At 50.2% G+C, this 16,102-nt stretch overlaps 1 protein-coding gene across 1 annotated transcript in view; it reads left to right on the forward strand.

Annotated features, from left to right (window-relative positions):
* LOC135918748 (uncharacterized) overlaps positions 1-15,743 on the forward strand; it is a 55,189-nt gene extending 39,446 nt beyond the window's left edge. The window contains exons 2-3 of the mRNA XM_065452416.1: positions 9,131-9,193; positions 9,715-15,743. Of these exons, the coding sequence (XP_065308488.1) occupies positions 9,131-9,193; positions 9,715-11,100 (1,449 nt within the window). The 3' untranslated portion in view covers positions 11,101-15,743. The remainder of the gene's footprint in view (positions 1-9,130; positions 9,194-9,714) is intronic.
* The last annotated feature ends 359 nt before the right edge of the window (positions 15,744-16,102 follow it).

The raw sequence follows: 16,102 nt of genomic DNA on the forward strand, positions 1-16,102 counted from the left end.
GTAGGGAGCAAGGAAACCTTTCCACGCTTTATAAAACACCTTTTATGGACTACTACGCAATAAAATAAAAATGCACCAATAGGGCAATACTAGCAAACGCACAAATGCGAGCACTATTAGGTAAAAATGTAACCAAGGAAACGGCTGCGTACGAATAGCAATAGAGAATAATATTCCTGAAACTATTCGCAATCAGGTTATAAATAAATATACGCGCCACTTGTTTTTAACACTTATTACGTTGTCGGACACCATTTTTAATTTAACTTTTTATTCACAGAGGGCTGCTCCGGTGTCATCACAATATTGTTCTGTTTTTTGAAGAAAAAAAAAACCGCAGACTTTTTCTTTTCTTACTCCATCGTCGATGATCCTCTTAGCGCACTGCAAAGAAATTCCAAAGGACTGCTTCGCCATCTCAAACTGCAACGAACCGTTCCTGTGTTGCCATCCTTGGGCGACCTGGACTCTTGGGCACATTGACGGGAAAGTCTGTTCGGTCCTGCAGAATTTTGTTTCCGATTTTATGCGGTTGCGTAGCTAACTTTAGAAGGCATACTGTCTTTTTTTTCTCACAGAAAAGTGCATTTCATATGTTTCATTTAATTTTCCCGCTTGAACAGCCTATATACTCTTCAATATTTCCCCTTTCTAACCGACCTTCATTCAACTTTCGTTTCAATTCTGCAACATTTAAATATTCTCTAACTTTTGCATTGGTGCTACTTGAACCTTGCGACCAATTTCCCAAACAAGATCTGTTTGGGAAATTGGTCACAAGGTTCAAGTAGCACCAATGCAAAAGTTATAACATCATTAGAAACAAAGCGGAAAGCAATTACCAAAAAGTAATTAACGTTTCAAGGCTCCCACATCGATCTTTCTTACTGTGACTGTAAACAAGCCCATCATTCCGGAGCGTCGCAAAAACGGCAATCGTTTTTCATTCGAGTAGCCGACGTTGTCACCGTTTTTTTTTTTCCGTTTCTCCGCGGTTTCGTCCCAGCCTGGCGGGAAAGGGTGGCTCCGTCAGAGACCTTGGAAACGGGATTCAGATTCAGATTGTTTATTTTTCTTGAATATGCAAGGACGGCGCTGCATCCACCACATTTGGGTCGCAATGGCGGAAAGAGAACTCCGCCGGAGGTGTCTTTTTTTTGGTGGCGTTGTTATTTTGGGTTCGGAAGACTCTCGGCTGTGGGCGCCACTCAACACCGCTGCTCTGGCCGACAGGTGGCGCTTCTGTCGAGGGTCACAGGACGAAGGGAAGGGCGCTTCGGAGAGACGCCACATGCTTAAAGGCACAGCAGGAGCGAGTAGCGCTGTCCTTCTTCGATCGGGGGCAAAGCGGGACCCAGAAGCGGGAAAGGGAGGGGGGTAGGTAAGGGGGGGGAGGGCTCGCGACCCGCCGCCGTTTGACGTCACACCCCCTCCCCCCCGGGGGAATCAATAGCGAAGCCCGGGCCCCGCGGAATAGGAGCTCGAGAGGGCGGCTGCTGGCTGCCTCCGAGGACGCGGGTAACGGTCTCGCGCGCTCTCGGCTGATGGTGCGCGGACCGGGACTCTCCCTTTCCCTTCTAGCGATGACGTGGGGTGCGCTTCACTCTCTCCCTGGCGGAGACCGGGAGCGCGAGCCCCGTGCTCGTCGAGAAAGAGAGCCGTGAAGGCCGCGGAGACCGCAAGAAAAAAGAAGTGAGTCGAGAGAGTCGAAAAGAAGCGCGCACTGATTCGCTTACTGGGCGCTGGCGCGGCCGTTGCAGCCGAGGGCTTGCTGTGCAGGCAGGGCCCGAATGCGAGCTGCGGTGGAACTTTCCGCACCGACGGCAGCGCCATAACATGCAGCCCGTAAAGCGAGCGCAGGGGCAGCGGCAATGTCGTCTGTTCGTGTGTGCATTCATTTGTTGGTATATGAAACATACGCCGTTTGTTGTGCGTGCTTATGTCGTCTAGGTTTGCAGGCGCGGGCATGTCTGCCGTTGAGAAACTACACCGTTTGCTGTGCGCACACGCATGTGTGTGCGCATTGTTGATACAATAGAAGGCGCGTTTTTTACCTTTTTTGCTTTTGCCGACTGTAGTGTTAAAACTAAGATATGCGTGTTTTGCCACAGATTTTGGCGACGCACTTTTCAACACTGGGCATGCTAGACGCAGGATTTTTGATGAATTGAAAGGTCATCATTAATATTCAGCCTCGATTCCGCATGGAGACATGTGCCATGAAGCCAATGATTAAGGGTTTATTTAGTGAAATCTTGTAAGTTAGTTAACGTCAAACCGCTATTCGATGTACAATTAACTCTTCAACTAATCTATTTTGTGTGAAAGAAGTGTGCTCTCTGCTAAGTAGACTATTATTTTTTAAATCTGGCGCCACTAAGTGGTACATACTGTATTCGGTTAAATCTTCCTTCTTTTGTCCGAACGTTAGACCTCAGTTATGTCCGAAACTTCTTTTATTGGCACATCCCCACCTTTAGCACATTCTCAATATGACAATACTTGTGCTAATTCACCTTCTGAACGTGACTATTCGACGTTGCCGGGCTGAATTTCTGACGGCAGTACAACATTTAGAAAAACAAAGAAAAAAAAACACAAAAAAAGCCGCCACATTTCTGGTGACAGCTATACTGTTATAAAACCTGGCCCAAGTTTGTCGGCAAATATGTAGCACTAAGCTATAACGAGTTACCTTACGTAGTGAAATATTTCCTGATGTACTTCCGCAAATATTTATGGCTCACGCGATTATTTGCGTGAATTACATTTTTTCAATTCTCTGTCCTGTAGATTTTCGTGGCCAGTTGTACGTCAATCGCGCACTGTGAAAGACGCAGGAACGTATAGCTGACAAGTGCCGTATAGCGAGCCGACGCGGTTTGGACGCCACGGTCATAGCCGCACACACTTGGGAGAAAAATGGAAGAAAAAGGTTCGTCAAAGGGTAATCTGCATGCACGAAGCAGTGAGCGAGCCCTCCGTAATGCCTGGGAACGACTCAGGTCGATTCGGATCTGACTCGCTTGACTCAGTCACCGACCGGCGCGGCGGGGAACTCCCGACAGTGCTAGTGAGTCATCGGGAAAGCTGTGACACCACAACACGCATGACCCGCAGCGTGAGAACTATACATACGGTCACGTTGTAGAACGAGAAACGAACGGTTTTTACAGCGAAGCTGTTTATGCGGACCCTGCGCCGTCGTTGTCGGAGTTCGCTAAAAGTATCATCATCAGGAATGGCTCGAGCGTCGGCGTCTTCTTCCCCAGAACGACAGAAAGCTGAGCTAGTTGGTAAGGATTCATAATGCAAAAAAAGCTTCTAATAGCTTCTTTCAAGCTGGCTCCGCTGCCGCTCGCCATTCCAGCGCAGAAGTTCACTTCTCTTCTGTCGTAGTAACGGCGAGGCCGCGTTTCCGGGGGTATGAGCCACTGCCTTAGGGGTATGAGCCATTGCTTATAGGGGTATGAGCCATTGCTTACAGGGGTATGAGCCATTTCTTAAGGGGGTATGAGCCATTGCTTAAGGGGGTATGAGCCCTTGACTGTCTTACGTGACGGGCAGGTCTAATTTTGAAGCACAAGGCTGTGAGTGTGAAACGTAAACGCCGTCATTCGCCGTCAACTCGAGAGCAAGCAATGCAAGAATAAACGTCTCCAGATGAAGCACTGCAAGCGAAGGAGGCACACCGAGCAGTGCAGACACAAGAGACGGCAACTCAAGATCAGGTGGTATAGAAGAGACAACACAAGACCAAGCAAATACAACAGTCCACACAAAATAAAGAAAAAAAAACAATCTGATGGTCTTCATTTCGCGCCAAACCTTGTTCTCATTACTGGCGTGCAAGAAAAGGGCGGAGCAACTTCGACGCGAAAAAAAAAAAAAAAGCACGGCAAGACACCGACACAAACCTCCCGCGCAAAAAAAAAGAAAGAAAAACCACTCACAGAACCGCAGACAAAAAAAAAGCACTCTTAAAGCATGCTCACCACGCGAAGCATGCGAAAGCGAAAATGAGTTGAAAGAATGGTGAAACAAAAAAAAAATTACAATACAGATTGCTTGCGAAGTCTGACTTGCAGGGTGCAACACTCGGTGTAACTAAAACACAGCTTCGCTGTTCGACCATCTTCACGGAGTGGAAGGGGCGGCGAGTTTTTTTAAATCAGGCAACAACGGGACGCGATCTCTACGCGCTCGTCGAAGGCTACAACCCCCGGCTAATCTTCAGCTCCGCCGAGTCCTCGAACGAGCGTGCCTCAATCCAGCCTTTGCGTTTCTATCGTCAAGACCGCGCTATCGCACCCGCAATCAATTGGGTCCAGCAAGAGAATACGTTGCGGCCGCCAAACAGCATCCGGGGGTCGATTATCGGGAGAGCTTCCTATAGATCGGCCACCATGACGCCGCGTTGTTATAGAAGCAATCTTCGTAAAGCATCCAGCGTGCAATCCATAATAGCTGAGCGAACGCTGGCAACGTTGGGCGGCTGGGCATAGTCTTGTACGTGTACAGCGCCAGCACAAGTCAACAAGGCCGTTCCGGACACGAGTCCGGCGCAAACGAGTGAACGGAAGCAGCTGTACTGAGAACACTTGCTACTAGTGTTATCGATTATGTTTGCGAGTTGTCAGTCATTGCGTTGACCAGGATCAATATATTTAAAGTCAGTTAATCGTTTCATCAAAACTAAACACAACTAGCCAAGCACGTGCATCTAAAGTTTTGCTTGCATTTGAGGGAATCAAGGTACTTTGTAAGTCTAGGTACCTTGCTGTGAGTCCCTCGTTGATGTTCTGACTACCGCCTTCGTTTTTATTTCTCTACGCATGATCCACCTTTTTTTATTTATTTGGTTACTCTTGTAGCCCGCGAACGGTATGCGGTGTAGAACTAATCCCTGTGAATAGGCAGCTAGTGGTGTGTATTTAGTGACAGTTTCTTCCAATTCAGTTCAGTTAGGTGTGTTAAACATCATTACACGATGTCACAAGCACAGACAAAAATAAAGTCATATCGATGAGTAGCTTGAAAAGGTCTGTGCCCCGGGTGGTGTACAACAGGGTGTAATATCGGCTTGCATGTAAATTTACAACCTAACCTGCCTACGTAAGGCCAAGGCAATCACATTGTAACCATTGTTATGAATGTTCACTTACGAAAACAAGTTCTAATCGCAGAAGACAAGGCACATCACACATTGCGAAAACGCAGTGGGGTGAAACATGATTGATTGCATGAACTGTTGCAGAACTCAAAATTAACAAAAAAATTTGAATTAGCGAAGTGCGTCCACACCAAAATCACAAGATGCAGATTAAGAAATCACTGACATTTCGAGAAGTATCGAAAGTAGTAATTCAATGTAGTAAAATGTTTGACAGCCCTAGGAAGCTGAGAAACAGAAGCTACGTCGACAATACCCTGTTTGAAAAAGAACTCTGATTGAGACAACGCGTTAACTGGGACAAGCAGAAACGAGAGGGGCATATAGACAGAGTGCTGTTTCAGTCAGTATACTTTACCGACAAGCCCAAATTTCAACTCTCTAAAGAAGAACATTTAGCGTAGTTGGGAAAGTAAGTTCATCTGTTTGCCATCATTTGTTCGGCATACATCGACTGCCGTCGTATGCTGTCGTCGCTTCTTTCAAATAACAATTTAGTATATTTTATTCAAGACGTTGTAAACTTTGTTGTGTATTCGATCATGCGCGTGGAAATCCACAGTGATGATTAATCGGCCTGACTAATAGACTGAAGGCCGGATATAAATGTAGCGATGTAATGGCTCTCTTAATCGACGCCCTGCCCTTCATGCTAGTTCATCGTTTTCACGGCCTTTTTCTTTCCTTTCCCGTGCGTCTTATTTCGCTTCCATTTCCTGCAGTTCTTTATTTGCATCACTTTTTCCTATCCGTATACGATGCTTCTGAGGTTAGGCCGACGTTACGACCATCTCCGATCAGCTATCGCAGCCTTTTCCCCCCAATTTCTTTCTTTCTTATTTTTGTGTGTGCTTATATAGACAAGAAACAGAGCATGACGTTATACAGTACCGTCACATTCTGTAGGAACAAAAAGGAAGACAAAAAATAGAGAGAGCGAGAACAAGAGAGAGAGAGAGAGAGAGATTGACAATCTCTACACGCATGAACTTTCTAAGCAAGAAAAACTGAAAGTTCTGAAAAGGTTTCGAAAGTTGCATAGCAATGAAGCGCCGAATAGCGAGAAAAAAATAAACGCATTAACAATGTCGTCTACTGCGTTTGCCTGCGTTAAAGCTTTTTGCTTACACACATGTAGCTCGTCTATAGGGAATGCGCGGTACGACGGTGGAGCCGTCACACAGGGTGTAACGAAGTCATCTGTCATGAATGTTCCACCGGGACTAGCAGCTTCGTAATGTTGCGGTCGGGATGTTACGTTGTTGGTAGTTGGAATAATTACATTAACTGTGCACTGCGCACAACTTTTATTGCAGTAGCAATTATGGGAACAGTCCAGATGAATTTTCGCCGTCGCCGTGATGTTCTGTTTAAAGTCCAAATGCGATAAGATTGCGCCCCACGCGTGGGGTTGCAAACCATCCCGAATTTACCAAATGTCCTGACTTTCCCCCTTTTTTTTCTGTTGAATAACAGACAATAAAGGAGATGTCCTTTCTGCAATGCCTGACAGCTCGGTTGCACGTTCTTCTCTTTTCTCTTCTGCTGCATTTTCATAAACATAAATGTGGTGGCGTTCCTGTCGTGCTTATCTAATTCTATTGTAAGCCCTAACCATTCACAGCACCTCGGTCTATTCCGGTAGTGCCAGGCAGGTAACTGCAGCCTGCTTGTCGTAAGTCACTCCATTGTAGGGTCGGTAGTAGTGCGTTAGGATATTGAGGTTGCTTCTTGAGCGACACATTACGCGCATCGTAGGAAGTACGAAATTGTGCAACAATAATTTTACCTCCTAATTGTAGTGAGTTTAATTTCGTTTCGCGCATACCTCCAATACGTCCTCCAATACGTCCTGCTGGGTAATCCTCTTTGAAGCGCTAACACGTTTCGTGGCAGATTCCTAACACTTAGGGCTCAGGATTCGTACAGAGTGGACGTACCTTGACGACTCACCACCTTTGCTTCTGTTGTCACAGCATCTCGCCTAAAGTCATAAGTTGAAAGTGCAATTAGTGGGTCGTGCATAACCAACTACCAGGTCCCAATTGGCGACGTTCACCGGCGCGTTTGATCTGTCACCGAACAATCCTCCTCATCCATACGTCAGTGCTTTCAAGAGTCGCTTAAGGGACTGCCGGCATGACATTTCCTACTTGCCATGTTTTTGCGTTAAATTCAGATCCGAGCCCTCTAAACCCAAGGAAGAATACGACCAAGCATCAGAGCACCATAAAGATTTTAGCTTTATATACATCGTCATAGGCCGCCGTACTGTTAAATTTTGTGACGGCGCATATTGTCACGTTGCAGCGACGTTGAAAAACACAGTAGCAAGAACTGTGAATTACAAACCCAACTTCTTACTGAGCGAACCTGTGCCCAGAAAACAGGTTACCCTCAAAAGTACAACGTTGCAGCGGGCACAGTCGGTGATCGCCGGAAATCTGATCTACGGGTCAAGCGAGTCGGCTTTCACACATGACTCGTCGAAGGTTCCAGCCTAATCGCTGGTGCCCGCTTGCCTTCCAGAAAGTAATACGCACAATTTGTGTCGCGCATACAATCCGATTACACAAGGCTCGGCGAGAACATACACAACAGAGAGAATCGACGATAACATTCGAGTTCCAAATGATGCCGGCGCGTCTTGTGCTGAACTGTGATAACATTAGGGTGTTAGCGGGTGAAATGCAGTCCCAGGAAAATAGGATAAACAAGCATACACGTGTCAACATTGAGCCAATTTGAGGGGCCCGGTAGCAGCCCACCGGGTCAATCAGAGCTCACAAGATGATGAATTCAGCAATACGGTGGAATTTGAGAAGGTTACAGGGGTAATGGTCTGTACACTATTCAATCCCGCCATCTTGTCGGTTCCGATTAGTCGAGAGGGCTGCTGCGGCATTTCTGACTGGCTCCAAATACTGCAATTAGAGAATTTGACAATGTGGCGGAATTTGACACTGCCCAGAATAGTCATTCAAAATAGCAACAATGCGTGGCACACTTGCTCGCTTCTTTCCTGCGACCGTAGCCGCTGCCACACGCGAGCGTCGCTAAAAGAAACGCACGTAGCACATTCGTTGATACTTTACGACCAATATAATGGCATTATTGGTACGAGACGTCAGCAAATATTGCTATGTGTCAAGATGTCCTGATAATGTCAACGGCGCCAAGTTCGTCATTTCGAAACCGACCTTAGCATAAGATTAAAACATCTTGCAAGGGATTCACAACCTTTATATTCGCCAAGTGTCATCGTTATAGTGCAAAAAGCGCAGAGTAGAGCTTCCACGACTTCGAAAATATGTATCAAAACTTTTTCAAGGCCCTCGCTAAGGAAAACAGGGGGGAGGGGCAATGTAGGTATTAGACAGAAAGAGAGAAGGGAGGAAGGAAAGGCAGGGAGGTTAACCAGTCTGAGTCCAATTTGCTACCCTGCACGTGGAGAGGGGGATGGAGGAGTGGAAGAAAAGGAGAGAAAACATGAGTCTATATCGCACTTAAACATGCACTAAGTTAGGTGCTGGATGTTTACAGTCGGGTGCTCAAGTCTGTTGCCTGTAGGCAGTGAAGAAGTACTCGAATTGCTTTCTGGGTTAATGAACTGTGAGGTCAGGCTTCCAAGATCTTTGCTTCTGTGAATGGCCTATCGTCCAGTCTATTCAAAGTACACTGGGGAGTCACACGTTGGTTATCAAAGCGATAGCAGTGGCACAGAATATGAATGATGGTCTCTTCACACTTGCACTTAGCGCATATCGGTGAGCCAATTATTACACTATGTGGCTGACTCTAGTTTAAGTACGACGTTCAACATGCGTAGACTTACTGGTGAGCATGATTAATATTATAAGTATCAACTTGTTCACAAGTAGGCTAGCTCGGTACTCATAAAAACCTGATGCTGCAAACACGTTTTCTAATAAATGCACCTTTGTTATCCTTTTGCAGGACAAGCTGCTCACGAAGCTGGAAGAGCACGAGCCGGAGCTGGCTACAAGCCAAGAAGAAGAGGTAAGTCTCACACAAACTTTAACGTATTTTCGCCCGTTCCGTCACCGGCTTAAAGAGTCGATAAAATTGCAGGTTGACTCCTCCATGATGAAATGAAGAATTAAGCGAGTTAATAGCTTTTAGACTCACAGAATAGAGACAGAGAACTGCCGCTGAGGAAGTTCCACTTGCATATGGCACGCACTCTACAGAGAGAGGACACTGTTGTCTCTAGAAATATACAATATAGGGAGGAGCGTTAAGCGATAAGAAATCTTATAGAGGGAGATAGAAACAGAGAAATGGCTTTTGATGTGGCGAGAGTAGAAGACATGGGTCTAAACACACTAGAAGAGCCCGTGTTAGCTTTCTGCGTGAAAAAAACAAGTTAAAATGGCCTGCAAATGTAGTAGCCTCACAGTACTGCTAACCACTGAGTCAACCAGTGAAAATCACGAAAAGGCATGCCCTTTGCTGGTGGGGTTCCTTGCGGACGCATTTGCAACAGCGTGCCCAACCGTGTTTTTTTTTTTCTGTTCCAGTGCGTGGTCTGCGTGACGGCCAAGGCGAGCATGCAGACATTCCCGTGTGGCCACCGCGTCGTGTGCCGCAAGTGCTTCGTCAAGACCATCCAGGTGGCCGTGTCGCAGCGCGTGCTGCCCCTGCGATGCGTCATTTGCCGCACCAAGATCGTGCGCCTCAAGCACTCGTCGCACGGCCACGCCACGCCCGTCACGCCGGGAGCACGGGCTCTGCTGGCACCTTGCGAAGCGCTGGGACAGACCCGACCAGCCAACCCCTGGCCGCAGGACCTGCGCGGCCCCGTAGACCCCCTGCCCGCCAGCCACTACCGGCACAGTGCCGAAGCGTGCCGCTTCCACAGGCACCGGAGCTCCGGTGCCAGTACTTTCACGCTAGCGTCACCCGAGGCTGCCTCCGCGAGCAGCAGCAGCAGCATCTCCATCGGCCGCCGCATCTCCTCGCCGCAACCGACCAGTTCAGGTGCCTCGAGCCCAACGTCGAGCTGCCCCGCGAGCCCCGAGGACGCTCCCGAGGAGCCCAGAGGGCGCCGCAGCGGGCTCACTCGAGCCGTCGTGCACCCGCCGCCACCCGTTCGTTCGCCACCAACGCAGCCACCGAAGGCCGCTTGTCCACCACCGCCATTGCCGGCGCGGAGCCCGAGGACCCCGGTTCCCGAGTCTCCAATCGGGACGCCAGAGAAAGAAGTGACCAAGTCGATGACGCCACCGCCGAAGACACCGGTCGCCGCGAAGACGAAGAGTCCGGACGTATCACCGAAAGAACGCTCCGCTCCTGCGCCGGCCAAGACATCACCTGACCGGTCCGCTCCACCTAGGCTGCAACCTCCGCCGCCGGTCAAGTCACCGTCTTCGCCAACGGCGCCGTCGACGACGGCGAACAACGTGGGCGCGGCGCTGTGCCCGGCGGCATTGTCCAGCGTGCTGCTGGCCCCTCCTCCTGCCGAGGTGCGCAGCCGCCGCGGTGGTCAGCACCGAGTAAGCCCGGCGGGCAGCGGCACGGCGCCGACGTTGCTGCCGCTCACGGTACGGCCACCGCCGCCCAAGCCGCGGCCGCCGTCGCGCTTCGAGAGGTTCCGCGACCAGCACGTGCGGCGCCCCACACTGCTGCTACCGATCCCGGAGAAGGAAGAGTCCGAGGCGCTGCTCGAAGCGGCCTTCTGCCGCGTGGCGCCTGGTTCCTCCGACCTGCTGGTCAGCGCCTCTTCGCCCAAGATCGTGCTCCAGGACCGAGCACCTTTGCTCCAGCCGGATTCGCCGGACCGTCGCCGGACTTCGCTGCGCAGCCAGCTGCGTTCCAAGATGGCGGGCTTTCCGAGTCTACTGGGATCGCCGCTGAGGGCGCTGCGAGCCGGGGCACGCCATAGGCGCGTGCCAGACGTCAACTAGACGCCAGCTTCCTCCGACCAACGGAGGCTTGATTGCCACGAGAGGAGGACCTCCGCGCGAAGGCCTCCCCTTCGCGACGGAGGTCCCCGAGGCCAGTCGCGGCCCCCCCGACGACAGCACGGCGAGAGGCCAGCGACGACCCTTCAAAGTAACCCCGCGGCTCCCGCTCAACAAGAGCCGCCACTCGCGCCCTGTAAGCCAGTGGCCGAGACAAGACACCGAGGACCAGACGCACGGCCCGGAGCTACCCGCGGGGTCCAGCGGACGCGCACAACGAAACCAAGGCGACGATAACGACGCCTGCTGGCTGGCAGCGCGCGAGGCTGCCTCGTGACGAGAACGTGCCAAAGAGGGGCCCCCCCTCCCAACCCCCTGGTGTCTGTACATAGGCAATCTTCCCGTAGTCTTCCCACAGAGTCGTCCACCCGAGTTCAGTATTGAGTGTCGTGCAGCCGAGGCCGCGGCGGCCATACCGCGCCAGTGCCATGCTGCATAGGCGGGCGGGAGTGGCATCGTGTGCTCACAGTTGGCGAGCTCCGTCGTCGACGTTGTCGCGGTGGTCAGAATACGCGCCAGTGAACGGATATTAAGCCAAAGAAGCAAAACTGCCGAGCCGATGGCTGTGTTTCTTCAATCAGGGGATAGGGCGAATTGGCTTAACGAACGAATGCTGAAGGGAGGTACCAGGAAGGTACCAGCACTGCGCCGACATAGACGCTGGAAGGCATTAAATAAGAGCTAGTATATAAGAGAAGGAATCGCGTAGTAATTGCCAAGACATCCCGTGTAGCCTAATACTGATGGGTCAGAACGTGCGGCAGCACAGGACGAAACGAGTGTTCTCACTCCACTCCATTACACAGCAATGTTCCCGATATTATTTTAAATGGAAGGCTTATTGCCTGTTCGCGGGACCCTCATCCAAAGAGAAATAGAGAGGAAGTTTTTTATCGCAGGTTCGGCGCTGCCTAAACTGGTCCAACGCATGTTGATGTTGGCGTTCTCCTGGAACTATTTCAATTGCCACATTTCTTCGAACAAGCTTTCACCATCGGAAACAAAAGAAAGAAAATGAACTGCCAGAGTCGGCTGCGCCGATAAACGATTTACAGAGCTGCGCTAAACATAGTAACTTCTACGATGAAAGAAAAGCGCTAGATGACGGAGCAAGCTTCCTTCGAGCTTTCCGTCTTCTCCTGCCCCTCTGCATCTGCGTGCTTCTTGGCTACGATGCCCGGAGAGAGATCTCTCGCCGAAAGAACACTGTCGAAATGACAACGTCTCCGAAGCTGCAGGTGCATTGAAATAACGGCGGTTATCCGCAAGCACGTAAAGCCAGCTTCGTGGCGGCACTCGTCGGAGCCGTGTTGGGATCATCAGTGGCGTGGCGTCGATGGGCATCAGCGCCAGCGTATCGGAAGGGCCGGTTACAAGGAGACCATCCCTCGGTCCACATAGAGGACGCAGCCACGCGTATAGCGGGGATGTCGCCGCGCGTTTTCCGAAAGACGTCCGGTGCCTACGATGCGGCCGTTCACCAGGGTGCAGAAGCACATCAACCGGTAGATCAATGCACTCGTATTATGTCGAAATAACTCGTTTTCCTTGACTCAGAGTCCTTTGATAATGTTTATTGAAGAATTACGGCTGACTGCGAATTAAACGGAAGTAAAGCCTCTCGATGCTTTCAGGTCGGCTACTGTTACGTGTAGGAGTCCCTTCAGTATTGAGTGTTGCTGTGATCAAGACAAGTATCAGCCACATGTAGGCAGGATCGTTTACCTCGACTCGTGCTACCGTAAGAGCTTCGGTATCTGCAAGGGCGCACTAGAGGCCATCGAGCGAGTATGTGAGCGACGCTGCTAAGATACAGGACCTTTCGGTGACGAGGAGACAAAACCGGCGACATGTCCTGCTTCGCGTGAGACCGCCCGTTCAAAGAAACCCAAACTCGGGGGTCTGGTTGTAGGCGGCATGGTAGCGAGCTCAACATATAATTTTTTGTGTGTGTGTGTCACGTTGGGCCAGCAGCGACCACCCTCCGACGTGGAGGCGCGGCCGCCGCGGACCTCGGCGCAGTCGGTGTGCCTTAGGCCAGTGCTCCACCGTCGGAGTCCCCCACGCTCTTCAGGACTTCTGAAGACACGTTCGCGCTACGCGCTCTTCCAAGGCAGTCGTATTAGCTCGGTCGCCGCGCCGCGTTGGGGCGACGGCACTTCGGTGACGCAGTCTGCGTGCTTCGAGACGCAACGTCGCACACGTCGACTGACGCCTACAGTTTGCCAAGCACGGCATGATGAGTGTGTACGGGTTGTCGGTTCACTTGCGTGACGTCACGATTCAAAGCTGAAAGGCTTCGTGTTATCTGTGTACGCGGTATGGGTTGGAGTCGGGCCCAGCACACTTGCTCCGAAGAAGGCGTGACAGCCAGGCGCAGCCTGTGACAGGCGTTCCTCCCGATATCTCGCTGCCCTAAGCTGCTTCTAGACAGTTAACTATACACATATATATAGCATCGCAATTTAGAGTCGACGTGTATTTTAACAATACGAAACTAACCGGTGTACTCGGTGGGAACGGTTGTTACTGGTGGTAAGCTACTAAACGGACGGAGGTGCTGAGGATGAAACTACAATGAGTGTGGTCGCTCTTGTTGCCAGAGGGCACCGTGAAACTGGTTAAGCATGGGAGCAAACTATCGGCGGCTCCGATGGTGAAGTTTCCTTTTGTCTTCAGGGTTGGATGGAGCATGCAAGGATAATGATAGTCACCAATGAACGCGGGCACCCGCATTTCAGCGCGATATGAGAAGAAAAAAAATACAGATGCCAGAACCGCATAAGAAATGTTTGACCGGGCAGAATACTCGCCGATCCCAGGCTCTCAATACCCAGCTGTGCTTTTCCTGCTCCGTTTTGAGCAGCGGACATACTCTCAAACAGGGGAAACGCACGGACGCGTTCCGAGCGAGCAATGCGCTCTCAAAACGACATCTCCACTAGTGCGTGAAGTTGCGTGCAGACTGGATGGGCAGAATATGGCGTAAGGTAACGATAAAACTGGGCGGCAAGGAAGCATTCCGAACTATAATTTTGCATTTTAAACAGGATAGATGTTAGAACAGGCGCCCTCAACGGGGATGACACGTTCTCCTAAAGCAGCGCATTTACAGAAAGTACACTGCGTTTTAGGCGTTCGCGTTTGTATCTCTTGAGGCGTTGCTGTTTACCGCGGCTCAAAAATGGAGTTCCACGTTGCCCAAAGGCAGATGAATTATACGGGACGTCACAATGGGCAAGAAGCAGCATTTTTTTTAATCAGCATAGTACAACTTTCTCTGAACTGCCACACACAGTTTGTACGAGTCGCGCGTGCTTCTTTTTTCACGCCGACCTGTACAGCGTTTTCCTATCGGGAGCGATGGATTCCCGAAGCCCCGCTCGAATGCACACTTCAGTGCACGCTTGCGCACGAACATCGACGCGTTCTCGCAATTCTACTAAGCCACTGGTGATTCATTGTGCGGTCGCACTCAATTCCGCACTCATCACGCCTCCTTTTTTGTTTCGCATGTTTAGGGCGTAGCCTTCGCGTTTAATACTATATCTTCCTTCGTAAGTCCCACCATCAGTTTAAGGTAAGCAGCCTCAAACATTTGCCACATTAATTACTGCTCCATGACAAAACAATACTACGACATCCTCCCGAGTCATCGCCCACCCCAACAACGCCTATATTTCGCTCAGGAATATTTCATTGTAGCCTCTTCCTTGGTGGTGTCACGGCATCTCACCACAGACAGTTAATCGTCTCAGCGCGAGCAGTTAATGAACGGAACAGAGAGTAATATAAGCCATGACCTACTAACAGCCATGACCCTTGCTTGGAAACTATCTGTCGCCACATGGAGGAACTTTCATGAAGGGTGGTCATATCGGAGAGTACCATACAGCTTGCTTCGGAGAACTCAACGGTTTTTGAAGCGCTGCTTGTGCAGTACCATTTACGGATGCAACTTCTACCTTATGCATGCATTCGCGTGAAGAGTGTACAAGTAAACAACAGCCAAATATCCGTATAGCCTTGTCAGTGCAGTAGCTCCAGTGTTAAGGGATGGGCAATATCTTAGCCTACATCACAAAAAAAAATGATATTCTCCGGAAATGAAGGATATGAATGATCTCAGAAAATGGGCGATGACTCGGGATATCAGGGTAATTTAATGATAAAGAAGAGAGAGAAAAAATAACACGCAACCCTCGCTTCCCCATCGTTGCCTCTTCGGCTATAATTGCACGAACGTGCGCCTAAGCAAAGCCTAACAATGTATGATTCACGATCATCTTCCACTGTTATATATAACGTTGTGGTAGGCACCGTGAACCCCGAACAATGTGCATTTATTACGGCGTTAAACACTTAAAAGATTCCAGGTCAGGACGTGGACGATCAGTCGTTCCAGTATGTGCGATGTGCTGGGCCTGCTCATCCGCGCGGTGCGGGCGACCGAATTCCCTTGGGAGCGCAGCTGACCGACGAGCGTGGGGGCCTCTAACGGTCTCTATCTCTTTCTTCGCGGAGCGTACAGAGATGCTATATACACTCACTACACACTGTTATTCTACGGGGGCAAATAAAGGATGTTAGAGAAAGAAACGACCCCGCAGTGCGTTATTCCTTCGTACCAGTGACGGAGTGGTACCCACGTGCTCGGCTGTGCGTCCTGGATGCAGGTATGGGGCAAGCCGTCACGTATACCAGCCTCCTTTCCTGGCAAGTTTCTCTTTCTCTGCACAGGTGAGAACTGATTATGCTCGGGGGAAAAACAAGGGGAGCCAGCAGATTTCAGCAATTTCCTCGGCTCTGAACTCATTCGCCACGGTAGCAGCATTTTCTCCTCCCCCAGTGAAGACTTGCACCGTATTTGTTTCTTTGGTATGGCTGCCTGCTTTTTCCTCTAATAATTGCGTTCTCCCAATACGAGGACCTGGACGAGAACCCA

Source organism: Dermacentor albipictus, chromosome 1 (genome assembly GCF_038994185.2).
Source record: "Dermacentor albipictus isolate Rhodes 1998 colony chromosome 1, USDA_Dalb.pri_finalv2, whole genome shotgun sequence".
NCBI classification, from domain to species: Eukaryota; Metazoa; Arthropoda; class Arachnida; order Ixodida; family Ixodidae; genus Dermacentor; species Dermacentor albipictus.